General features: G+C 41.9%; 1 protein-coding gene across 5 annotated transcripts in view; it reads right to left on the bottom strand.

Annotated features, from left to right (window-relative positions):
* LOC134533112 (protein pangolin, isoforms A/H/I/S) overlaps positions 1–27,254 on the bottom strand; it is a 555,211-nt gene that overhangs the window by 414,639 nt on the left and 113,318 nt on the right. For all 5 annotated transcript variants that reach the window (XM_063370371.1, XM_063370372.1, XM_063370373.1 and 2 more), the window contains exon 3: positions 22,943–23,046. In XM_063370371.1, coding sequence (XP_063226441.1) covers positions 22,943–23,046 — 104 coding nt within the window. The remainder of the gene's footprint in view (positions 1–22,942; positions 23,047–27,254) is intronic.

Below are 27,254 nucleotides of genomic sequence, written 5' to 3'. Positions count from 1 at the left end.
CGAAATAATCTATTCGCTCATTAGACTGCAGGTATGGCCACGCTTTAAATTGTTTCCTTGTGATTGGCGGCCGTCTGCAAGATTAGCCATTGCCCTGTTTTGGCCGGATCATTCTCAGGACTATTTCTCGCTGGATGGCTATGATCGGTGTTCTGACAGTAGGCATGCACCTGAAATAAATCCCACCAACCACGAAGAACAGACAATGCTACAAAGTTTTAAAACGCAGCTGGTCTGGAATTCTTTCCACGAAATGTACATGGTCATATCGATGAGTAGGGAACGGGGAAATTCGCGGTTTAATAAATAGGCTGCTTCTGCTTTGGACCAACAGTTTATAGGGCCAATGAGAAATCATCAACTGAAGAAGTAGCGAATCACAGGATACCGACTTGAGGCATATCACCAGTCTACAGTCAATGAACACGTGACATTTTCCCATGTTTCAGAGGACTGCGGAGTCTATCATGCAGGTCACTGAAAAAAAAAAAAACTAAATTTTCTGGTCCCAGTCGATAAGAAAAGACCTACCGAATAAGTATCGTTATTTGGAGACCGTTTGGAATTGGAACGTTCGCACACTTGAACGTCCCTGGTCATCGGATCACGGGTTCATTCGTCACACAATAAAGGACAAGAAGAAGATTTAAAAAAAAATCTGACTAAATCATGTGTCACCCGGAGAGGTGAAATATGGCAACATTGAATGAACATTGACTTAAGACTTGATTATGCATACGTGTGTGGAATTAAGTCTGGCACCTACCGCTTCAATATTTATTACGGGGTAGAAATAGGGACCGAAATAAGTTTTAAACAGATTCTATGTCATAAAAATCTGTCATGTTTTGACTATAAAAAACTTTGGCTTCATCAAAACAGAGTGTATAATTTAATTGAAAGCCTGAATATAGTTTCTTCTGAGAATTCATTGGAATTCATTTTTGGGAATGACTAAAACTGTAATAATACTGCCGACAGAGACTACTTTATAGTCTTTCAAAATAGCTCTCGCCTTAACGAAATCAAACGGTTGATATTAAACAATAAAAAATGTTCCCTCCAGAGGTTCGCACCGTAGGACGCCAGAGGGCCATGAAACTCCAGAACAAAAAGCGACTGACGCACGAGGTTGGCAGGAAGTGGGGGTGACGTCACGCTTACATATCGATGGTGTTGATTTAGTAACGGAACACACGACCGCACGCAGCGCACACGACGCACGAGTGCGGTAACGGAACACAGCGGGCACGAGACAAACGAGCAGAACCAGGCCCGCCAGGGAAAAAGCTACCTGGTGCCGCGAGGCCCGGCCCATCAATCAGGCCAGGTAACTAGCCCGCGACTTGGGCCGCTCTCGCGCGCAATGGCCCGGGGTACAAACGAGTAAAAAGGTAAACGCCGAGGGTGGATGAGAAGGAAGAAGAAGGAGGGGGGAAAAGGAAGGGAGGAGAGCCCCGCGCGAGTGCGTGGAAGGGAAACAGGGAAAGGGAAGAGGCATGAAGATTGAAGAATGGCCATGACGAAGTTTCAGGAGGACAACAGCCAGGGGTGGGCATGGTTGGTGCGCCACGCGTGGCGGTCTGGAGCGGTCCGAGCAGAGATCTCATAATACGCCAACCCAGAATTTATGTTCCAGCAGCTGTTGGAGGTGCATTGGCTGCAGCTTCATTTAACGCATTTCTGAAATTACAATTATTTAACGTCATTAGTTCAAGGCCATGGCATCACAGCCTAACCAATGTGTAATTTTTTACAGGGCAACGAATACTGCAAAGAACAGGATAACAAAGAATGGACACAGGAATAGGCGGTCGATGGCATACATATTTGCATTATAGAACTCTTTGCAAACTCGTATACGTGCTCAAATCCATACTTGCGCACTAGCGTACTTGATCATTCGCATAATTTCACACATTTTCGTTCGTTCTTAAACTTTCATATATGAAGTTTCACTACTAGCGCGTGTGGCGCCCACGCATCCATGTGTCTTTTTTTTTATATTCAGACTAAATTTGTATAAACGTGTAATTTCTGCATTATGGTAAAAAAAATTGTTTTTTTAAAATATACTTCAACACTAAATAAATTACTAACCATATGTGTATGTATTTTTCTTTTTCCGAGCATAGGTGCACGCATTTATCAACATCACTAATTTTTTATTCTATGTAGTGTACACATGTTTTTATGAATTTTTTTTTAGTAATTTTTTCTAATATTTTGGTATAAATTGGAATGATTACTTAATACGAATGCCAGAAATGAGAAACAAATTGTTTCCTTGATTTCTGTATGTTGAAAACGCATTTCCACTGTAAAAAAAAACTTTCATTGTATTTTTTTATTTTAAATAAACCATTTTCAATCATCTAGAGCACTAGTTTTATTTCATTTTTATTATTAACGTGGTAACAATGCCAAATAAAAAAAAAATGGCTCGAATGTGACTGAGCTCGGTAGTCGACATTTCTTGGAAATCGATGTTCACTGTAACAATAATTATTCTGGTCGTCAAAGTCCCCAATCCATTCTCCATGGCCCGGTGGGTAGCAGATAGTGGTGCCTGCTGTTTAAAATCAGAACGTCACTTCGCAAGATATATCGATAGGCAATAATCACAACGCTCTGAATACATATGTGATAAAAATGTGTCTCTAAATAGAAGCAGGAAGGAACCACAGAAAAGACAACCGGGAAACTGACGCGAGATCGAGGACCGCAGAGCGACTGTCCTCTGCCCAATGCTAACAAGACCACCGGGAACCCAGAGGCGAGACTACACATTCCACTCACTTGTTACTTTCCTTTTTTTTATATTCCCCCTTCGACCCCCCCCCCCCTCACTAACCATTCATCCTCGCCCCTATATCCTCCCTCTAATGTGCGGGAAGGGGCGGGACGGCCCCGCCGAAGGGATGCGCGCGGAGGGGTGAAAATTACGTCGCGCCGGCACCTGACTGCCAGGTGTAATTTCGACCTCGTCCGCAGGGGTGTGACAAAAAGAAACACTCGTCGCCATGGGCCCCTAGATCCCAGGGGGCCAGAAGGACTCGGGACAACTCCCCCTCCCCCCCTTACCGCCAACATTTTTATTAAGAGGCCCTTCGCTGAGGGGCCTCGCTTGCGCTTTCAAAATCGTAACTGAGAAACAGGGTTGACAAACAAACGTAAACATTAAAACTATGTTTTATGGAAAAACCTTCTAAAGTTGTCTGCTTATCGTGGGCATATAGGCCGCCAAAATATGGGCAGCATAAAACATACACGTACCTTTTCCAAAGATGACTTGTGTCAGTAGAAACCCATGCGAAACTCTCGGAACATCTCCCTCCCCCCCCCCCCGGGGAAAGTTTTTTTTTTGGGGGGGGGGGGGAGGAGGAAGAATAAAAGCCAACTTAAATTAATAAACATCCTGTGTATTCTTTGTTTTGTCAAATTCCTCTGAGATGCTTTCTGAGAATTACAATACGAGACAGGTACATCAAACAATCAACAATCTCTATAGAGGCAGTGATTTTTCGGGGAAAAAAATCTGTTCGCTTATTAGACTGTAGTATGGTATTTTGGAGTAAGTAATTTATGATTTGTGATTAGCCGCCTTTTTGCAAGGGAAGTCATTCATTGCCTTATTTGGCCAAGCCATTTAGACCTCGTTTCTTCCGCGCAGAAGCGCTGTGCCGACAGTGGGCATGCGCCTGAGGACTAAAATGGGAAAATTTTAATCAAAGCGGAGGCTTTTCCCTAGAAATCCTGAAAAATTTATTTTTTATTTCTTTTTGAGATTTTTTGGAGGACTTTTTCCTTAAAAGCTGAAAAATTTTGAGAATATTTGGCGAATTTTGAGCCGTTTTTGGTAAATTTTGAAGGTCGAAGGTCAAGGTCATCCAAAATGACCGCACCGCCGCACTAGCACCAGGGCTTGGACCGGCAAAGCTACACTACTATTAGGACTTCCCAAAACCATGAAGAAACTTATGTTTCTATGGTTTTGTGAAAAACAATTTTTTTTTAAATTATTTAACAATAATGAACCTACTAAAAATAAAGAGTTTGTAAACGAAGGCTACATACAAAAATGATTAATCCTAACCTGTATACCACATAGGTACATAATTTCATATTTTCAGCACATGCTAGGACTGGCATAAAAATTTGCCATTCAGTTCAAAACACCATTTAATAAGGACTTGTTTTAGCGATAAAAAGACGTTTTATAAACAAATAAATATTCTTACATCATTAATGTAATTAAAATCATGGTTAAAACCACCAAATAATACAAGCAATATAATATAGGATACCCACCGCGGCCTTAACGCTTTAACACAAACACAATAAATTTTCAGTCATGTTCAGTCTCTGCGGTGTGTATTCCTAAAGGCCCCCACACAGGATCAGTCCAGGTGCTCAGTTCGGCCCTGAACAGTCGAACTGACAGTTGGGACTGAATTGAAGCATACCCCACACACAATAGTTTTGAGGTCGCTGTTGCTGTTGCACTTTTATAAAGGAAGGGGGTGGGGTGTGAGTGAAGTTCACGCGCGACAAAAGTGAAACTTATTGCTTCTTAGGTATAGAGATAAGTTATTTAAGTTTTCAATAACACTATTCACATAAAAATGAAGGATACTTATAAATTAATTATATAATAATAATAATAATTTATTTCCCCTTTATTACACTTTGTTAACAATTGCACAAAATAATAACTATTTTCCCACACATAATTTTTTAAATACTTTAAATAAATAAAATAAATAATGTAGCGTCAATCGTTAGCCATTACGAAAATTGAGTAGTAGACAAACGTAAGCAGCGTCACGAGAATTCCGTAGCATCACTGCTGCGTCATTTCTACCTCTAATCCGCGGTCGCCCCTTCTGGCCGTTAAAACTAACATATAGCATGCTGCGCTACGAATATATACCCCCCCCCCCCTTTTTTTTTCCTGTCTTCCCATTTGCCGCTGATGCACTCTCATCCACTCTCGGTTTCCCCCACCACGTGCCTAACTATTCCCCTCGTGCGATCGAAATTTTCGTAACGCTCGAAAATTGCAGTTCCCTCAGAAAAGAATGTTTCACTTAGCAAAAAAAAAATAGCCAGAGTTAAACTCAGGCTGACGGACAGAGATCGGACTGACGAGACGCGGCGCTGTTCCCGTGCGAGGCAGTCGATGGGAAGCACGCTCACACGCGGCAGTTAGCGACGGGTCGTTACCACAACGCCGAATGTCAAAATTGACCAAAACGCCGACAGCTAGAAAACTGCTGTGTACCACAACGCCGAAATAACAACTGATTGAATTTGTGTGTGTTTCTTAAATGTACCTTAACGCCGAAATACCAAGATCAAACCTTAACTAACCTAACCAAACCTAACCTAGCGTAATATAACTTAACCTAGCCTAGTCTAGCCTAACCTATCCTAGTCTAACCTAACCTTTGTGGCAGTCCTGCAATGACATTTTTCGACGTTTTGGTAATTCGGTGTTGTGGTACACAGCAGTTTTCTAGCTGTCGGCGTTGTGGTCAATTTGTCAATTCGGCGTTGTGGTGCGTCCCCGTTAGCGACCGGTCGTGCGGGGAGCGGGGAGGTCTCAGGGCGCGGGGACTGTGCCAGCCAGGCGCGGGCACCGCCGCGTGGGGCTCGTAAACAGACGCGGCGGCGCGGCGAGTCCAAACAAACAAGTCCCTGGGGACTTCCAGGAATAATCCCGGCACTGGATCACAACCGTGAGGGCTGCGAGTGTGAAGGAGGGGAGGAGAGTGGAAGGAGGGGAAGGAGAAGAGGAAGGGTTGCGATAAGATGTCACCGACCCCTTTCCTCCCGCGGGCGACGGGCCAACAACTGGTGTGCCCGCCGGTGTTATGAAACCGATCCCCGAGATGGTTGGTTCCTTTTTCCGCAACGCTCGCGCGCGAATTGTAACAGGCAGGGGCGGTGATGAGATTTCGACACCGAATGCCAAATGGGTTACGGCGGAGACATGAAATCCGCAGTTTCATCTTTTTTTAAAGGCTAAAATTCGAACGATTTTTATCTTTTATGATCCCACAATTTACGTGGAAGACTTTCAACCAATGAAACCCCCTTCGACCAAAAGATGTATCGAATCACAAGCAAGTTAGTTACGAGGGTAGTATTTTTAAATTATTTTGCGTTTATATTTCGTGTTTTACGTATAATTTTAAAGAAAAATCATAATAGCAACACATTTAATTGTTTGTAAAAAAAGGTTCCTTATTTAATTGGTTTAATGAACTTAAAGGCAATTTTTTTTATATCAGTCTTAGCATGAACTGGAACATAACATACAGTTTTGGATTAGCCGTTTGTATGTATACTTTGGCTTAAAGCTTTTTTCTTATTATCTCAATTCATAAATCAATAAAAATTAAGTCTTCGAAAACTCACGAAATTTCAGGATTCTGTGGTTTTGGGAAAACCTAATTTTTTATTTAGCTAATAAAGTTTTTGAAGACGAAGGCTACGTACAAACGGGTAACCAAAACTGTCATGACCACACGATTTCATGTTTTCCGTACATGCTAGGACTGACATAAATATTTTTTTCCCTTCGAGTTCATAAAAAGCTTTTAAATGCGGACTTGTATGTTACGTGTGTCATGTTAAAAAATAAAAGATATTTATAAAAGAAAAATTATTAAGGATAGGGTCCGCTTGAATACCCGTCGACGGGACTCGCCGTGCTTGCAAGCGACGCGACGAGTCGCGACACGAGCCAGACAAGAAGCGCCGGCTGGCGGTCCGCCGAAAGAGGTTCGCGACGAGTCGCCCGAGTCAAGTGGACGATCAGCGGCCCCCTCTCCTTCCCTCTGCCGGACCCTCCGGCGCTGAGCGCTGGCGAGGAACTGAAGTAGAGGAGTGGTCAGGTCCTAAAGACTATCCCTCAAGTGAGATACCAACGCGCAGGCCTCGTTCGACCCGCGAGTATAGGGCGGACTGCTCAGAGTCTGTCCGAGATGTGGCAATTTTTTTTTCCGTCTCTAATGATAGGTAGGGATGCGGAAATTTCGCAATTAATTTAGTCTCGCAAGTTAGTATGCAAACCTTCACACTCTCGCACAGTATTCATAATTGGGCCGCAGTCCGCGGACACGTATTATTGGAGTCAAATGACGGTTCAGATATATATATATATATATATATAGATATATATATATATATATCTATATATAGTGTAAAGTACACAGCCATATAAATAAGGTTCAATTCCAGCATCTTCCACGAGAAGAGCCACCGTTATTTCACGAATCTTGACTCCAAAGTTACTCAACTTGATAAAGATCGCAGGTTTTCGCAGCTTAATTTGCTTGGCTTCCGGGTTGAAGTCGCGTACAAGGCGAATATATCACCGACAGTAGGTAACTCAAACTTGATGATGGCGACTGCAAACTTCGACAGAAACGTCGGTGATATATTCGCCTTGGACGCGGCTTCAACCCAGAAGCCAATCAAACTTTTACTCAACTTGCTCATATATTTGTACGAATCTTCAATTTGCTCATTAATCGATAACAGGTAATATCTGGTGCGTGCATATTTCGCGAAAATATTGCCATACTAGATGAAAGTTAAAACAATATATAACCGTACGTGTCGCGATTGGGTGAGATTCTTTCAGGTACACGTCGATTGTTACAACACCAATCACAAGTATTTCAGCGCGGTAGCAAACGCGTCCTGAACGGCTCGCTCAAATGAGGGAACGACTTCTCTCGCAGACGGCCACCAACCACAAGGAAGAAACCGCTGGTGCGGGTATGCGCTGTCACATTTTTTTCGCGAAAAATGCCTGCCTCCGGTAAAAAAAAATTCCTTTGGCGAGCTACACGTGACTGGTAGACACCGAAAAAAAAAAAATTCGCAGATTCCTTTCGCGATATGATAAAAAATTCAAGTAATTATACATTTATGTTTCTTCTGCAATTGTTCACTGTTAAACATGGAGGAATCTTGGACAACTGGAGACCCTCAACCAAATAAGTATCGAAAAAACCTCCTCCCCCCACCCCCCAACCCAGGTGACGTTTGCCCAAGTGTGCAGACGATCGTGTGGGGAGTCTATCCCGAAGGTCTCATCGAACTCGGGAGGTCTTTTTTTTCCCAGTCCCTCGTGATTGGGTGACCATTTCTCTTATCCTCGTGGCTGCGCGAAGCATCGCCGCGTGCGACGGAAGAACACAGGACTCGCCCCGGCGGAGACCCGGGGGGACCCCGCGCCAGACCTCGCAGCGGAGCAACGAAGCGCTCGCTCTTCCCGCACGAGTAATGGGCTCATTAGGCACGTCATCTTCAATTAGTGCCGCGCCGGCGACCGAGCGGCGAGGCCCATTAGCGGCCGCCGGGCCCCGAGTGTCCGGAGCGCGCGCTCTCTCGGCTCGCCCTGCGTCGCCCTGCGTCGCCCTGCGTCGCCCTGCGTCGCCCTGCGTCGCCCTGCGTCGCCCTGCGTCGCCCTGCGTCGCCCTGCCTCCACGCGAGACGTCTTCGCGACGATCACACCGACACACACCGGATCATAGGCGTACCCAGTACCCAGGTGGGCGGGGGGGGGGGGGTTGAACCCCCCCCCCCCCCCTCCCGAAAAGTCTTGGCGACCATTCCCGTCTCAACGGCAACTCTGGAGAGGACATTTTCTTGCTTAAGAAGATTAAAATCCTATCTGCGGAACACCATATCTCAGGACAGACTGAATGGATTGGCCTTACTGAATGTCCACTACAAAATCCACATCGACCCGGAGAATGTGGTTACGGAATTTGCAAAAATAAATAAATAAATAAAAAATATATATATTATAATAGAAGAATTCTTCTGTAAAAAGTTTGGAGGCTTAAAAAAGTTTCTTATAAGCAATTATTTTTTGGTGTTTATGGAGTTTTTCTTAAAAAATCAGAAGCCCCCTTCCCCCCCCCCTCGAGAAATATCTGGAAGAACCCCATTCCCCCCCCCCCCCCGAAAAAAAAATCCTGGGTACGCCTATGCACCGGATACACAGACAAAAACACAGTCTGTATGTGCTTCTACAAAAGACCAGTTGCCGAGAAATAAGTTTGTAAAACCACAAGATATATATTAACATATCAAGCACCTAAACAACGTTATTCTTGTGTCTTGGAATACCGGCGGGTTCATTATAAAAGTTATGGGACTTCGAGACATTCGTAGAAACCACTTTGGTCTGCCGACTTCCGAGTCGCGTGTTCCGTTGCAAGAAGGTCTGAACAAACACAGGGACAGAAAAAAAAAAAAAGAGTACGTTGGCTGCAGAGTTAACAAGTCCTTGAAGGATTTGTGCAACTCCAAATGATATCTTAACATGGTACATGTAAATTCTTGTTCAGAAAAGAAAACTGAGTACCCGTAAATTATCGAAGATATCCGACAAATTTGCGATGTTCACTGTATAATTCTGTTCGTATATTTAAGTTGTATTATTATGTAACGTCGTAGGTTGTTGATGGGATCATCAAAAGGTGTTGTTCACAACCCATTTCGCTGCCTTTCCCGGAATAATCGCCTATTACTCGAGATCGCTAACTTAATAGGAATCAAGAATATCGGATGGGTCGTTACGAAACAGGAAATCAGTATTCCTTTCAATAGCAGTGCCCACACAAGTAAGAGTTACCTTCTCCCACGAAGTAGGTTTCTTTCACTTCCACATTTTGTTTTAAATAATTTCCTCGATTACTGGAATAAAACCATTCGCCAAAGAGTTATAAGGTCATTATTCTAAATGCGCGTGTACCAACGTTTTGTACAAATTCTGCGCTACTTTGTACGTATTAATAACTAAACATCCACGTAGTAGAAGAAAATATATATCTCGAGGTATCACAAAACGGTGTTTTTGGGCAGCTTGAGACTCTAGGCCTGTCGCGGACTACCAAGTTCTGCGGATTCCGAGAAACCACGACCCCCTCCCCCCTCCTTCCGATGAGATTGGCGGGTGTCGCCTGACTATTAATCCAGCCTCCCACGATACCCATTTCCTTAGCAGTTTTCATACCTATCTTATGTTAGCGTTACTACTATCGTATAGGTAACAATTCAACACCCTTTCAGGGGGTCTCGCTCTGGGTATAGAAGTTATCATACACGAAGTCTTAGCCAAACCCGTACTAGAAAGTGTTCTATTTTTCTGCTATACCCACGGTCGTCAAGATGGCGGACCCGAGTGTAGCAACACAAACCCGTATATAGTCACCTTCGTAGCCATTAGGCGGCTTACCAAACTAATAGTGTGCCAAATGAAACTTTACGATACTGAAACTACCCTAAATTATATTTCATAAGCATAGTCATAGAAATGAATAATCACAAGTTTTAAATTACGTATGAAAACTGCCATCACTTTTTAAAAATATATATTAACTGTTTTTATGGCCTCGGTAGCGCGGTGGCACTATAAAAACGTTTTTAATTTTTTTTTTATAAATGATTCCTGAACTATACAGATTGTGCTTTAAGAAGATATTGTGTTAATAATTTTATTTGTTTATATGGTTGCTATTGAATGCATCGCTCAGTCAGCTGGTTTGATTGTTTCAGACTAGGTAAGTCAATATATTTTATTTTTACTTAAATTAAATTAAATTATGTTAAGGTAATTTATACAAAAATTGTCTACTTGGAAATGAATGTTATATTTTATTTGTCACGTATACGTACTTCGAACAATAATTATAGTTTCAAGACAGAAATATAGTTATTTCCTTTGAAATGTTTTATAAATAAATACTTAAAAAATGACATGTAATTAAGTTTTAATTTAACGCTATAGAACATGCGTGTAAAGGGCACATATTTTCGTTAGGTACAACAAGCATAATGCCTCTATCCCTACCACATTTTTCCAATTCCTTTCTCTCCTCTATCTCAAAATAAAGTTTGTCACCATGTAATGTTGCTTCCCTCACTGTCAGCTGGGACAGTGATGCATACGTAACTTCCCAGTGCAAGTGAAGAGTGCTACGCGAACAGACCATCTGAGGTCGTGTTTTAATCGGCACTTTTGCATACAAAAGACCACATAACCGTCTTTTGTCAATAAAATCAGTTACGCCAACGTATTTTTGTTGTTGGTGGTGTTTTGCGTTTTGTAAACTCTGAAACCAATTGCCAAATACAAATTACAAAATCACTGCCTGTTCAGATTAAAGCCCGCAAAACTGCTAACTAATAAATAAATGAGTTTAGATATCAGTTAGCCATTTTCATTTTACTGTTAGCATAAAAGCTATTTCAATAATAAGGCAACGTAATCGTTGTTTTATGAATAAAACCTTTTCACTATCAGTTCCTCCGAAACAATAACAATCATACGATCTCCAAAATTAACGTGTGGGTCCTAACTTTTATTTTGCAGTTACGATTTCAAATTTCATTCAACTCGTTGAGTATTTTTTTTCTCCCCTGATCCAGACAGTGCCGCAAGCTTATAGAACGCAAATCGCAAGATTCGAACTGCCAGGCGCCTAACCGACAAGCCCGCCTGTCTGTGACGGGTCTGGTGATTACTACGTCGCCCGCGAGATCACCATCCTCGTGCCTCGATCACACTGCGCCGGAGCTATGCTCGAGTTTCCAGGAAGCTGAGTTACATTCCAGTTTTCGAGGTGCCGGGCCACGCATCTTGATGGCAATCGTAGAGAAGGGGAATACAAAGTATGCCCTGGGTCCTGAGGAATCTACACGTGAGCCTATCAATATTCGTAAAGAAACACCCCCCCCCCCCCCGACACCATCCCCCCCTTCCGTAGCCTGTAAACCATTCTTTGCATACACTGAAGGACCTTCTTTAGCTACAATTTCACCGGCAATCAGCGCAAAGCAATTTTAATCATGCCGAGTAACGAAACAAAATATATTTATCATTTACCGAGTCCATATTTATCGCAAAGTCGGAACGTGTCTGAGCGAGTACAAAGTGTTTTCTTCCATTACAATATCTGTCAGATGCCGAGTCCAAAAACGTTCAGTTAATCTTCGAAAGCAATCTTAATATAGTCGTACATAAACTGTGTATAACAATAACTGAACTACCATCAAATATAATTTAATAAGGTTCTAACACACGGAACCATACACACAAGGATGTTTAAAAATTCATTTTGAAAATTTTTTTCGCCTTGCACAATGCTTTTAACGAACATCCCGAGGTGTGATCGTAAAAAAAATGTGAATGCATTTTTATAGCAGCAACTGCTGACGCTACATCTATTTGAAGATATCAGCCCGATAGCCTGATATAGCTTTCTCCATGACAATGCGCAGTGCCACACCTCGCATCTGATTCGCGGGTTTTTGGCCGAACAAACGGTTCCTGTCTGTTCACATCCAGAAATGCTTCCAATCATGGAATCAGCATTGGGATAAGTGAGAATCTCTAGCCAATGAGAGTATTTTGGAAGTAGATTAGTTTAAATTTTATGTAAGCTTATTCCTTTGTTCGTACTGAATTATTCGTCGCATTTTTGTTCGCACCTCGTATTTATTTAACACAATGCATGATTTACGGAGACTTATGATTTATAGGTAAATAGTTAGTTTAATAAATAATATTGGTAAATATCATAATATGCCGGTTCTAAACGTGTATATTTGTGCACTCTGCTCAAGATAATGTGAGATTTTTTTTGACACGTGCTGCAATATTGTGCTAATCAAGCATCGGTAATTATTTTGTTAGTTCTGCAAGAACATTCAGTTGCCAAAAGTCTGAACGTTGCTGGCAGTAGGTACCTGTCAAACAAAGTGGCACCATGTCTTGAACAGAGAGAAAGAGAGAGGAAGCATGTGTGTGTATGCAAGTGAAGTGCGATGTTAAATGCACGTCTCCCGACCACGCCACTGCCGGCAAGTCAGGGCGGCTGGGAGCGCAGCGCACGGGTCTGCAGCGCGCGGGTTTGTGCACCCCTAGCCGGAGGAATTCCGAACACCACCTAGCCGGGGAGGGGTGGCCGGGGAGGGGTGGCCAGGCCGAGGTGTCGGGGTGTCGGGGGGGCCCGCTGGCGGAGAGAGAGGGGGGAGACCATGCTTCCCGCGCCCACTAAGCCAACTTACAACAAATAAATAAAAAAAAAGAGCGAGCCAGTTAGTCGCCCGAGGGCGCTGTGGGAGCGAGCCTTACCCATGCGCTAACCAGCCGACAACAACAATAATAATAAGAACGCAGCCCTCTCCACTGTAATTTCCACTCTCTTCACCACCGCTTCCACATCACCCGTCCATCCGCTCCACCATTTCTCTCTTCTTTTTTTTTTTTTTGTATTTGTTTAGGCGAGTTTCCCCGGACGGGCCGGGGCCGTATTTAAGCAATCAGGAGGTGGGTCGAGTGTGTGTGTAGGAATGGGAGGAGCAGGACAGGCGGGGTGGAGGATGGGGGGAGGGGGGAACCGCTGGTTGACACGCAAGGAGCGCTGCCGGCGGCTAACTAGTCACGCGAGAGCTCGGGACATCGTCGCGTACCCCGGGTAGCCGTCAAACACCTGCCCCGCCGCGGCCGCCGAGCTGTTTGGTCGGCGCGCAGGGCCGCCACACAACCAGACGGAAAAATAAACAAAAAGGACGAGAGAACTAAGAGCTCGTTGCGGCTCGAGATGTCTTGGTTTGGCGAGGAGCGACGACTCCTTCCCGGGCAAGGTCTCGACGTCTTGCTCGCTCGACGTCACGCGACGTAACCGGGGGCGGATCTAGGTTGTTTTTTTTTTTGGGGGGGGGGGTGGTCACACTACATAGTAAATAGTATCATGAACTTTCCATTTAATTGACTACGAAATTGTGAAATAACGTTTTTAATGGGCTACGAATGTCATTACTAGGGACCGGAAAAAATTCGCGAATTCAATGACCTACAGGACAGACTCCAAGATCCTCTATGCACTCTGACAAATTACATCTGCTCATTGGCTAATGACTCGTGACAACTATTAACTAGAATACTTTTGATTCATTACTTCTTTCGTTTGAGGATTATTTATTGACTCTGATTCCTTCAGACAACCTGCGGTCCAATCACTGAAGCAGCAAAAAGTTAAATGCATTTTTGGATTCCAGCTTATCGCGAAATAAAACCGCGAATTTTTCCGGTCTCTAGTCATTACTCATTACTTGCTTAAAAAAAACACTAGTGCAGTATAGCAGATAATCCTTAGGTATGTACTTAAAATTTTAAATAAAATAAAAATACAACTATGTCAGGTTTTCGGGATTCTGCGCCCCCACCTTCTCCTACACGGAGGGTTTGGGGGATCATGACCCCTCTAACCCCCTCTTTATCAACGCTAGGACGAGATAGAACGGTATCCATAAGTTAGATGCAATCTCCGAATTATACGTGTACTAACTCCGTTTGTAAAATAATAAAAGTGCAGGGTGATTCATTCGCCGATTACTGAATGAATATGAATATGTGTGTGCGTGTGTGTGTGAAAGCAATATTATAAATAGTAATTTCAATAACGATTCATTATAATATGCCACAGTTAAAGTTGGTATTAAACTAGAATGTTATAAGGTACCTAGTCATTATTGATATACCAATAATGGTAATTGTTAACTGGAATCATTATTTTGGATATATAAGCCATTGCTTGTATGCACTGTGTGTCTCAGTGAAAACCCGAAGAACGGACAAAGAAAGATGGACACACAAACACACAGAAAATAAGCCACAATCAGCCGATTTTAAATGAAACTATAGCACAAGAAATTCCGTGAAAGGAATTAGTCGGAACAAGATCACAACACAGACGTACATATTGGGCTAACAACGAGAAAGTTGCAACAAAAACAGTAAATTCCGACAAACAACGACCCTGGACAAACAATTAGTTGTGTGTAAGAGAAGGTGTGCATGCCTTAAGTGCGCTAAACGAAGTCAAAAAATTACACTTGCTGAACTAGGATGTAACTGCGTCTACACTCAGGTTCTAGAGTTTTTTTTTGAGGGGGGAGGGGATACACTATATAGTAAATAGTATCATAAACTCTTTTTTTGCCTACGAAATTGTGAAATAACGTTTTCAATGGGCTACAAATATCATAGTCGCTCGTCATCGGATAAAGGGCTATCTGAGAGGAAGTCAATTAAATACCAAGGGAGATCTCTGACAGAATCATGTGCAATTCGTAGGAGAGAATATGACATGTGGCAGCAGGCAACTGCATGACGCGACATCCAATTTATTTACGAACTATTCTCGCGAATTTTGCAAGTCTCTGTACGTGCCCCTAAAAAAAATGAGCTATAGATAAGGGCATTCATTTTTCGCGGAAAAAAAAATATTTTTTTTTTTGAGCTTTCATTAACTGCAATAAAGTATGCCCGTGCCAACAGTTTCTTCGTTGTGACTGGCGTCTGTCTGCAAGAGAAGCCATCGCCACTTTTGACCAGGCCAATCAGTATACGTTGACTTCCGCACAAAGTAGCTGCGATTCGTGTGCCGACAGTAGACATGTGCCTGAGAGAAACTCAAACCTTTTCACTAGGGCCATGCATATTTCGCGAAAAGATTCCGAGACTAGCTGATGGTTAAAACAATGTAGCATCGTCTGTGTTTAGTGATCGGGCGAGTTTCTTTCAGGTACATGACGATTGTTAAAACACCAATCACAGTAATTCATTGCGGAAGCAAATGTGTCCTGAGTGGCCAGCCAAATAAGGCAACTACTTCTCTCGCAGACGGCCGACAATGACAAGCTGGTGCGCGTATACCTTGTTGCAGTCTAATAGGCGTTCAACTTTATTCGCGAAAAATACCTGCCCCTATATCACTAACACAGACTACGCTACAAAGTTTCAACACACAGATGGTCTGTAACTCTTTTTCGCGAGAAAAAAATAGTGCACGGGCCTAGCTATTGATTATAACTGGGGAAAAATTCACGGGTTCAAATAAATTTAAGGGTGGACTCCACAATCCTCTGCACACTTGGGCAAACGTCGCCTGTCCATTGGCTTGTTGAGCTGTTGAGGCCTCTGGTGATTCGATACTTCTTTGATTTGGGGGACTAAAAACTGGCCAAAAGAGTCCTCCGGATTTAAACAGTGAACCAATAGATGAAGAAGCTCGAAGGTATAATTATTCGAATTTTAGCCTGTCACGAAAAAAAAAAATGAATCCGAGAATTCTCCTGGCTGCAGCTGGGTCGTTACCACAACGCCGAACGTACAATAACGCCAAATACCATAACGCCGAATGCCAAATAGACCGCAACGCCCGACAGCTAGAAAACTGCTGTGTACCCCAACGCCGAAAAATGATGCTGCAGGGAGGGAGGGAGGGGAGGGAGGGGAAAAATGAAAAACAACTGAATATATTTGTGTGCTAACCTTACCTAGAACCTAACCTTTGTGGCAGTCCTGCAATGACATTTTTCGGGGTTAATGTATTTCGGCGTTGTTGTACGTTCGGCGTTGTGGTATTTCGGCGTTGTGGTGCGTCCCCGCTGCAGCTACTGAAGTGTGTCGGGAGCTGCGCCGAGAGGCGGCAGCGGGGGTCCGCCCACGACGCGGTCCAGACGGCGCTGCGTCGGGCGGGTCGGGCGCCGCTCGTGCCCGGCGGCTGTAATGGTCTCTTAGCGGCGGGGGTGCTGCGACGAGGCGACGGGGCTACGTGCCGCCAACTCCCCCCCCCCCCCTCAATCACCCTTACTTACCAACCTCAAAAAAAAAAAAACGCCCCACACCAAACCGTCTGTCGCGACGTTCGTGGTCTCTTCCGCGAGGCGATCCTGACCAACGCACCACCCCCTCCCCCCCCCCCCTTCCCACAAACCCTAGGACTTTCGGAACGTCGCGTCACGAGCTAGCGACCGAGGGTTACAGCCAGGGGCAAGTATTTCTATAGAAATAATCGGATCGCTCATTAGACTGCTAAAGGGGTATACACCTGTGCTAACGATAGTTAATTCGCGGCCGTAAGCAAGATAGTTAGGGGCAGGAATAATTTTTCGCGAATAAATCGGAATGCCTATTAGACTGCAACAAGGTATACCGCACCAGCTGTTTCTTCCTTGTGATTGGCGCGGCCGTCTGCGAGAGAAGTAGTTGCCGTATTTAGCTGAGCCACTAAGGACGCATTTGCTTCCGCAATGAATTACTGTGATTGGTTTTTTTTTTTAACAATCGTCATTTACCTGAAAAAAAATCACCCAATCGCGAAACACAGACGATGCTACACATTTTTAACTTTCAGCTAGTCTCGGAATCTTTTCGCGAAATATGCATGGCCCTAAAGATAAGCCACTGCCCCTATTTGGCCGGGCCATTCAGAACGCGTTTGCCTCCGCACAAGGATGGCTAAGATCGATAACGCTAAAAAGTTTTAACGCACAGCTGATCTGGAAATCTTTCCGCGAAAAAAAAAAAAATGCAAGACCCTACTCTTATATATACAGATACACCTGTATTTCGCGTTTGTCACACTTAAAGAAATTAGACAGACTGTGTTAATGCTTTTCGAGAATTTTTATTATTATTGGCAGCCATGAATATTTCATAGATTCATTGGGCAGCAAAGTAAATTTGAATGATTGGACTACAGGTCTCTGGACGACCCATAGCCGGTTATAAACAATGAGCAATGGTTATGCACTTACGTCTCCTCGTCAAAGTATATGACCTTGTTATCGACCAATTAGCATTATAAAAAATTATACCTACCTAGATGAAAGTTGAGTCCATCCTGGAGTGAAATGAATACCCGAAATAATCGTGATTATTTCTATTAGATATAATTTCGTCCCAAAACAAAATTTTTGGGGGGAAATTTTTAAATTAAGTTATTTTGTAAGACCATGTACGAAAAAAAAATTGCTCAGAATATAACTTATTATTGCAAATTTAACCTAAATATAAAAATAATGTAACATAGAGGTTCTGAAGCATAGCAAACATGTGTATTTTTTAGATTAAAAAAACTTTTTTTTCAATTGTTATGAAAATCCTGTAAATATTTTACTAGCTACTACACTACACTACCATGGAATGGATATGCTAGCCCGCAATAACCCCTATTTGTTTGGCTGACGACTATTTAGTATGTGGAAATTACCTTTATAACAAAAATAACTAATAACTTCAAGCATTTTCGTCAAGGAAAAAAAAAACTTTACAGTGCTCGCCAGTGATGTGTGAACATGTAAACTGGGTAATGAGATAATTCATGTGTTCTCACGTTGCAACTAAACTTATAATACGAAACACGGACCCGAAATTCAACATATATTTTTTTACAATAATGCCGTGCGTTTTAAATATACTGATAAATAAAATATTCTCTATTCATTAACCAACATTTCTGGACGGGAATCTCCCACGTAGTTTCTGCACCCGCCGTTAGAATTCGCTGCCTGAATCATAACATTGCTTTCCACCATCACGCGCAGACGGAAGCAAGAAACAGACGGAAATTTTAATACATCAGCACGGCTCCGATTAAAGCGAAAAAGGACTTGAAAAAAAATCCTTAATCCCGGCTGTAGATCTGATTTTCGAAAAGGAATTCTAATAAAAAAAATTACCAACTTGTTAAGATTCATTAAACAGTTACTACTGTAAAGTTCGCGCACATGTTAGAAGTTATATTTATATGGCATTACTAAAATATTAACATGAAAATTGTTTTCGCTTAACCGACTGAAATCAGTCTGTAAATACTCCTTATTTTATAACCAAGCCTTAACTTACTAAGCAGATTCAACATTATTATCATAAAATATTTATATTATTATGTTATTTTATAAAGTTTTCCAGTGACGCGGTTTATACCATCCCTTGAGCTTCTTGAATGCAAGCTATGCCGCCGCGCTACCGATGCTATTAAACTTCTGAAAGGAGACTAGGAATTATCACATGTGTAAAGCCAGTGATCTTACGTATTTTAAAAGGTGTGATTACCTCTTACTATGACCATTTTAGTTCACCAAATATATTCCAGGATAGTTCCACTATCATAAAGTTCATCTGGTACACCAATACGTTTGGTATATTTCCGTGTGTGTGTGTATGTGTATATATGTGTGTGTATATATATGTGTGTTGGTCCGCCATCTTGACGTCTTCAGCAAATTCGTTGCACATTTCAAGTTCATTCGACTTCGGTTCCATTCACGAAGTTACTCCCACCAAATGCCGTTTACCGAGAGCTAAGATGTTAATACATGAAAAAATAATACTATTAATTAAACCGCCCGATTAATATTTTCTCTATAGTTTCACAGTTTTGAGTAGTAGGGTTGGTGATGTACTTACTACCGTATTTTTTTCGCGCGTTTGTTGCGTGTTGCCACCTCGTGAAGTACATAAACCCCTATCCTAAATTGCAGTGAATCACCCAATGTGGCAACGCTGGTCGAACACACCCAGCCGAAGGGGAAACCACTTCCAAGGGTGGGGTGGGGGAATTGTAAACCGCCCCCGGAGGGTCAGTGGTATGACGGGAGAGAGTACTGCTCCGGCGAGGCCGAGGCCCCCACGTCGCGGTCATAAACACCTGTGGCGCGCGGTACCCCAAGGCGGACCTGCTCAGCATGCAGAGAGCGCACGGGGACAAGCTTCCGTCGACCGCCGCGCGCCTGCGTACCAACAACATCCTTCCCCCCTGCCCCGCGCCGCGCGTCACGGGCGCCTTCGGGATGCGCCGGCCGTCAGAGCCTGCATCTCTACAACCCCTCTGCCCCCTCCCGCGAGTTCCGTACCAGGAGCATGCGTGGCAATTTCTCTAACTGACCGACTGCCTTTTGCTGGCAACAGGTCGACCTGAAGCTATGTCACCATTCTGGAGTCTGGCTCGATGCCCTGCTCGCGACCGCAGCTCACACAGCGTAGTACTGCAGCTAGGACTTTTCAATGACAGATGGTGGCAATTTCTCTAACTGACCGACAGCCTTTTACTGGCGACAGGTCGACCTGAAGCTATGTCACCACTCTGGAGTCTAGTCCGACGCCACAGTTCGCGACCGCCCCACTTACACGATCATATTACACAGCCACAATGAGTGCTAACTGGCAGCACGACGGGAAACGGCATAAGCCGCCCCCAAAAAGACCAGACCTGACCAAACCAATGCGGACTAAAAGTCCAAGTGCCCCACCCCTTGCATAGTAGAACTTCTACCACGCCCCACTCTTCTTCCAGGACCATCCTTCTATTCCTGTAATCCACCTGCTTGTAATAATGCATGACCTTTGCATCCCGCATGTATGTGCCCAGGGTTTTCCCTCTGTCTATGGAGGTTTTACCTGGGCCCAACTTATCTAGTTTTAGTCTAGAATTAAGAGTGAGTGGAGTTAGTCGAAAACGTCTGCCATGGCTGGCCAATCCCCTCCTAGCACATGATGCACGTGACCTTTTCTGCATGGTTAAAAACCCGCATGTTTAGAGCGTATAGGGCTTGCCCTGAGACGCACTTAGAGTCTTCCCTACCTAGACCCCTCCCTTACACACTTAGTTTTAACTTAGGTTAGGAAAAAAAAAAAAGAAACGAGCATGCAGGCCAAGACATCGAGGTCTGCTGAAGTTGCAGCGTGAGTCATAGCGGAGGGACATTTCCATGCGAGGCGCGAGAGAAACATGGATGGAGACTTGAATCCATTTTTTTACGACACTAACCTTACTCGACTGTGCGCGCAGTAAGGAGACATTAATGGAAAATAACATCACAGGTTTGACAAACCGCGCTAACGAGCATCCTGAAGTCTTTCCTACAGCCACATCAAGATGCGAAGTGACTGCGTGAAGAAAAGCAAAGCAAATTTTTTCAGCGGCCTGGGTACATTAACATTCATAAAGTGATGTGCCAAGCGATATACCTATACCAAGATTAACGCTAGTAATGAGTAACAACGAAGTGTGTTGAATTCCCGCTCGGGTTTAAACAATGATTATTATTTGATTTATATAAATATGACTGGTTATACGGATTCATTTCAAACAAAACTGGACATCAAAACTATTATACTTATCTGATTTCTAGAAGACAAAAATAACTAGAAATTACAAGCAGTATAAATATCCACTCTTAATTAATCCTTAGAACTTGATATGGCTTTTTTTTTTCATTCACTCGTTATCGTTAATAGCTTGAACAATCAATACTTGGCCTGTGAGATAAGTTGTTCACTTTCTCAGAAGACAGCGCGCGGATTGTTTACGTCGTTTTCGACTTCTGGCACTGCATTGACGCAAAATATGTATCGAAAACTGCAAATTTAGCAAAAGTAGGCGCTGGCGGATATTTCGTAATTATTAATTTAAATCATACCGTTTGTTAATATTTTATTATGCGTGATAGTCATACTATGAAACATGCGTGAACAAACGCGATAAAGTTTACGCTTAGTACTAAGACTCTAAACATAACTAACATTCACTCTGTGCGCTGCGCGAATTTTCGACAGAGGATATGCTGTCTGACTGACACAACGCGAAACCGTGACGGACTTGGCAATTTTGAAGCAAAATACCAGTCTGAGTGCTTTTGCAGCACTTGACGATGTTCAGGCCATACTGGATGTATGACTTGTCTTTGTTCCGTCAGCATGTGTTCTACAGAACTGTTAACTTGAATTCGCTCCGTTTATTACTTCCAAGGTGAGTGACTTTGGTATGGACGGTGTTCAACATAACCGCTGAGGTGTGGATTTGGCATTTTATCCGATGGTTTTGAACTTGTGCCTTTTTTAATGGAACGTCACGTCAGCAGCTTTGAAATATATCGCGGCGGCAATGCGAAGCAAGGTTGTGTTTAGTCGTGCCACCAACGTTTGAAGTAAACTGCAACCTGTACTTAATGGTTGTTAAGAATCTATGAGCATCTTTACACTTTTTGGCAAGGTTAGTGGATCGTGAAACTTTTAAGTCTCGTCTGTAATTTTACGTGCGCAACCTTTTGGCCAGCAACGTTTACGAGTGTTTGAACCAATGTTAAGAAATGACTACACTTTTGCGTTGTTACATTTGCGAAAGGAAAATGGCTCAGCGTAAAGGAGACTGGTGTTTTTGATTACTTACACTGAGTTGGAGAATAGACTCGCATAATTAACAACGTTAGTTATAATTTTATTAACTTTCCGTTTATAACTTTTGAATAACTGCAATAATAAGTCGGGTACCCGTACGTGCGATCTAATGCCTAATTATTCAACTGTGTCCAGCTTCGCGCACTGCCGCACGCCACAATTAGGTGTCAATGGCTCAATTACAAAAACTAGCAACCACTTTAAAGGCTACTCCTGAAAAATATCTTAATAAACAATAAATACATTATTATGATAAATTAATCAAAACTAAATCACTTACTAAATTACCCGGGTCTGACTTAATAAAATATGTACTAATAAATATATCTCTACCTACCTATTTTTAAAAACTTAATAAAAATTATTTATAAAAATAACTTAATATAAATTATCACTAACTAATTAAATAGCTAGTACGAGGCCACTGGCATCAACACCTACATAAGTTAATAACGTGCTGATAAAAAATCAAAGAATTTAAAAAAAAAAATTCCACGTGTTTGCTAACAAACATTTATTTAAAAAATAATAATTTTTTTTCGGAAATTACATAATTATATTTATGTTCGGTACTTTACATATCGTTTACTTTATTACATGAGCGAGATTCAACGTGCGAAACCCTGGTATACAGGAAACTTCAGACGTGTAATTTTTTTTATATATATTTTCCATAGTAAATAAATAAAACGTGTTGATTCCGTAACTGGGCGTTACAGTCAGTAATAATTAGGGTGAGTCGGTAATGCTCGGCGACACTGCGTGACTGGACTTGGCTGAGGAGTAGACAGTCGGCGCGGACGGGCGGGCGAGACAGCGGCATGGTGCTGGAGGGAGGCATGGTCGAGGCATGGTGGAGGCATGGTGCAGACGTGTACTCACCATAGAGACGGGGATGGGCCCGGCCGTGCCGTTGGGGTAGGGGTAGGGCGCCACCAGGTAGCCCATGTTGAAGGAGGAGGTATGCGGCGTGGGGTCCACCTTGCCTGCAACAAGCACAGAGGCCACAGTCAGCACCGGTAGCTGTAGCTGTAAGCACTTTCACAACACACAACTACCACCAACATTCCTTTGGGGTTGTTTCGGTTGTTTTATCCTTCGAAAAAAATTAATGTTGCTGTAGTTGGTGTGTAATTATTAGACCTGCAAAATTCGCGGTTTCGATGGCCTTCAGGATAGACTGCACATACCCCTGTACACTCGGGCAAATAACGCAAGTTCATTGGCTGCCGACTTGTAAGTCGTCTCAGCTGGTTTGTCTGTGATTCGATCCTTCTTTGGTTGAGGGTTTATAACTGGCTGATATTCGTCCAGATGAACAGTAAGCCAATAGCAAAATTATCTAAGAGGTATATGTGTTTGAATTCTAGCCTATCACCGAATGAATCCGCGAATTTTGCAGGTCTCTAGTAATTATTAATGAAAAAAAAAATAGTACGGGAATTGCAAACATAAATGCAGAAATATAGTCCTCCCCTCTCCCCTCTAGAAATTGAACCTTGATGTTTATTGCTAACTACAACATGCGAAAATAATAAAATATAAAAATAATATTCGGCATAATCCAGCCAACTAAACACATTTTCTTATTTATGAAACAAGTGCTTTTTAAATCACGACGTAGTAGGTCGTTTCACGTGTCTGATTGGCCGAAAAACATGTCACGGCTTTAGTGATAAGCTTAGTAAAACCAAGAGTTAAACCTAGAGCCACTCTACTTAGTACTAATACCGGGATTGTGGAAAATATTATCGCAATGCCCGATTGTAGCTAGTCAGATTGAATTACACTGAGTTCAACTGTTGAGTATTATACAGTGTTGTGCTTGTGAATAACTTGTGTTGTGGTTGGGCCTAAGTTGGCGAAAGTTCCTTATTTGATATATCTTCTTAGGGCGGTGGGTGGGTAGTAGGTCTCTGTATATGTAATAACCTCAGTAAATAACGACAGGAAACCAATTAAAGCTATTCTTTATATTTAACCATTTTGGTTTCGGCTACCACACTGACGAACATTTTGCACCGGATCAATCCTTTCTTTTGTTGTATGTTATTATTGGCATCACTCAGTTACGTAAAACAATATTTAATTTTTAAAAAAAATTGTTAATGTTCTTTTAAATTCACCCTAATATGAAACATCTGCTGATTTATATTTTTATTAGTTGGTACGTGGATTAGTATCTCTGTATTTTAATTTTTAAGGTCTCATAAAATTTTATTTCGTTAGTATAACGCCGGAAGTTTTGTCTTTTAGGTACGTACCTACTTACAAACACTACATATCAAATTCACACATATTTCACAAAAATTCCGACCACTGAATAAGATTTATAGCAGCAAGTACTAAGTGTTGTTTTTTTTTGTAGGATTCAGTATATGCAACACGGTTTTTTTTTACGTGTAACATCTTTGCTCCCGGCATACGACGATTGGTAGGAGCAACTTTGTGAATGGAACGGATGTGTGATACCACGGTGCTGCCATCCGTGGCGGATGGCGGGAACCAAAGTTCATAGAAACAAAGGGGAACGTTATAGTATTAACTATTTAATGCATGTTAACAAGCTGGGCAGTATTTTAATAAAATGTTCGTCGAAAATCAGGACCAAGTCGGGGTTTAGTATATATATATATATATATTTTTTTTAATTTTTAACATTCATAGGAACCTATTTGTTATATAGTTTAAAATTTATGTCTGTAAATGGAATGATGCGATAGTCCACGTAGCGTCTCCGTCAGCGAATTCTAGCCGTGGATGCGGAAACTACGCGTGAATCGCGTCCAGAAATTTAGTTGAACCCACAATTGGCATATGTTTATCACGCACGGCTTTATTTAAAAAATAAAATTCAACTCGTGTCCGGGTTTAGTATTATAAATGTATTTGCAACTTGAGAACACGCGATTTGGCTCGTTGCCGGGGTTAGATTTTACGCATTTTTGGCGAATACTGAAAGACTAGCTAACATTTTATTTTTAAATTTATATTACTCAAATTTGAAAAGTAAAACCAATAAAGTTGAAAATAAGATTCAAAAATACTTAATGTCAAAATATAAGTAGGTACAACCTATTGTTAATATTTATTTATTTTTCCCAGGTTTGGAGATTTAGCGTGTAGCAACTGCGCCGCGTGTAAAGTGTGGGGGGGGGGGGGAAGGAGAGTGGTGAGACAGAGGGGAGGGGGCGGGGCCCGCGAGTGACTAACGAGGCTCTGAGGTCGTGATAAGGCGGCGTCTCGTCTACAGAGCCGAGCAAACAACGCGCCGCGGCGAACAAAGCTCTCTCTCGCAGCCGCCACGCTCGACCTAAGGCCCCTGGCCGTGTGGATGAGGCGGTGGCCCGCCAAACTAACAGCAACTCGCTACTCTCATCCAGCAGTTGACTCCACAGTTCGTTACGCAGGGCCGGTGCAAGGTAAATTGGCGCCCTAGGCGAAAAACCTAAATGCACCCCCCCCCCCCCCCAACAGACACACCAAAAAGTTTTTCCCTTGCCTCAAAGTACATCACGTAAGCCTAAGATTTTGTCAACAATCAAATGTAAGCTGGCTTGTGTGTTTTTTTTTTTTTACTTTCTTACTTATTACAAATCATAAACAGGTCACCGTGGACTTTAAATAATTACTTATATCAATATAAACATTCCAAACTGTTACAAAAATCCATTTTCATCTAGTTTCAATAATCGTTGAACATATTATCTCAGCTGTTATGTGTCGTGCTGCGCCGTCCCCAGCTACTTGGCGCCCTAGGCGGTTGCCTAGTTCGCATATATGGACGCGCCGGCCCTGTCGTTACGACACCCTGCACTACGGACATCATAAGCCCAATGACCAATGCAAAACCAACATGAGCGCAAATTGCAGAGGCATTTAAAACAAATAAGGTATGGGTAAAGTTTTTTTTAACCTTAATTTTCCTCTCAACAGTGATTGACAAAAATTGAACATACGGTGATTGTCAAAAAGTGATTAAAACACACAACAAACATTTAAAGGAGAAAAAAGGCTGTAAGAATGTTTTAATAGTATGAATTCGACCGACAAACTTCGACTGCAGGTTCATGACGAAAAAAAAAAAAAATCAGTTCAGAACATCTATGTGAGTTACGGTCTAAATAATTGCTTCCCAAGTTTGGTGTATGCCTTCGAAGATGGGGCTTAACAATATTTGTAATGTAAATAATAGGGAAAGTAATTAAATTAGGAAAAATGAGCCTCTAAATAATTTTTAACTGAACGAAATTCTACAACCACAGTGAATTTTTTCACTGAAACAAAATTAATTTATTGAAATAATTGTTGGGGTTACATTTTTACCATCCATATATTTTGTGGCAGTTACTGCGCCAAATTATTTCAATTAAATAATTTTGCTACGGCAACAAAATTCACTGTGGTTTTAGAACTTTATCCAATTAAACACAACCCAGATACCCAATGTTCTATCGTAAATACTTGCTCTATTATACGTATCAATATTAGAAAGAGAGTGTGTGAATTTGTGAGTTTTTTTTGTCCAAAGTAAACTCAAAATTACCTGGACCGATTTCAAGAATTTTTTTACTGTTATAAAGCTACATTATTCCAGAAGGACATAGGCTAAGTTTCATTAAAAATTAATAAGAAAATACTTTGACAGGAAACTTAGATACCAGAGATATATGTATATCTTGAAATAATGGATATCAGGAAGAATTAAAGTTACACCAAAGATATATGGAAGTGCGGATATAAATTATTACGTGTGTATTAAACTCATTTCCATAAAATTTTTTGAAGTGAAAACTTCTATAGGAAGGTTTAGATAGGGGGTAAATTCATGTAAGTCGTCATCGACATGGTCACGTGACGTGTTAATATTTTATATTTGAAGGATAAAACTTCATTTATTCTATTTTTAAAGATACAAGTTTTTAATTTTATCTTAATTTTCCAAGGAAATTTTAACACTATTGTGTGGTACATATTGCGAGTATTGGATATTTTTTAGTAGGTAGTTAAGTTGAGGTTATGTTTTTTTTTCTTTTGTTTATTTATTTACGATGTGAATTTCTTCAAATGTCAGGTTATTGATTTATTAGAGATAATGTTGATTATTTGTAGATTTAAGTTAATAATTTTTTATTCTTTCAATGAAAAAACTTCATTTCTTCTAGTTTTATATTTATTATTGGTAGGGGCAAAA

Source organism: Bacillus rossius, chromosome 6 (genome assembly GCF_032445375.1).
Source record: "Bacillus rossius redtenbacheri isolate Brsri chromosome 6, Brsri_v3, whole genome shotgun sequence".
In the NCBI taxonomy this organism is placed as follows: domain Eukaryota; kingdom Metazoa; phylum Arthropoda; class Insecta; order Phasmatodea; family Bacillidae; genus Bacillus; species Bacillus rossius.
This window is presented reverse-complemented; position numbering and strand designations above follow the sequence as displayed.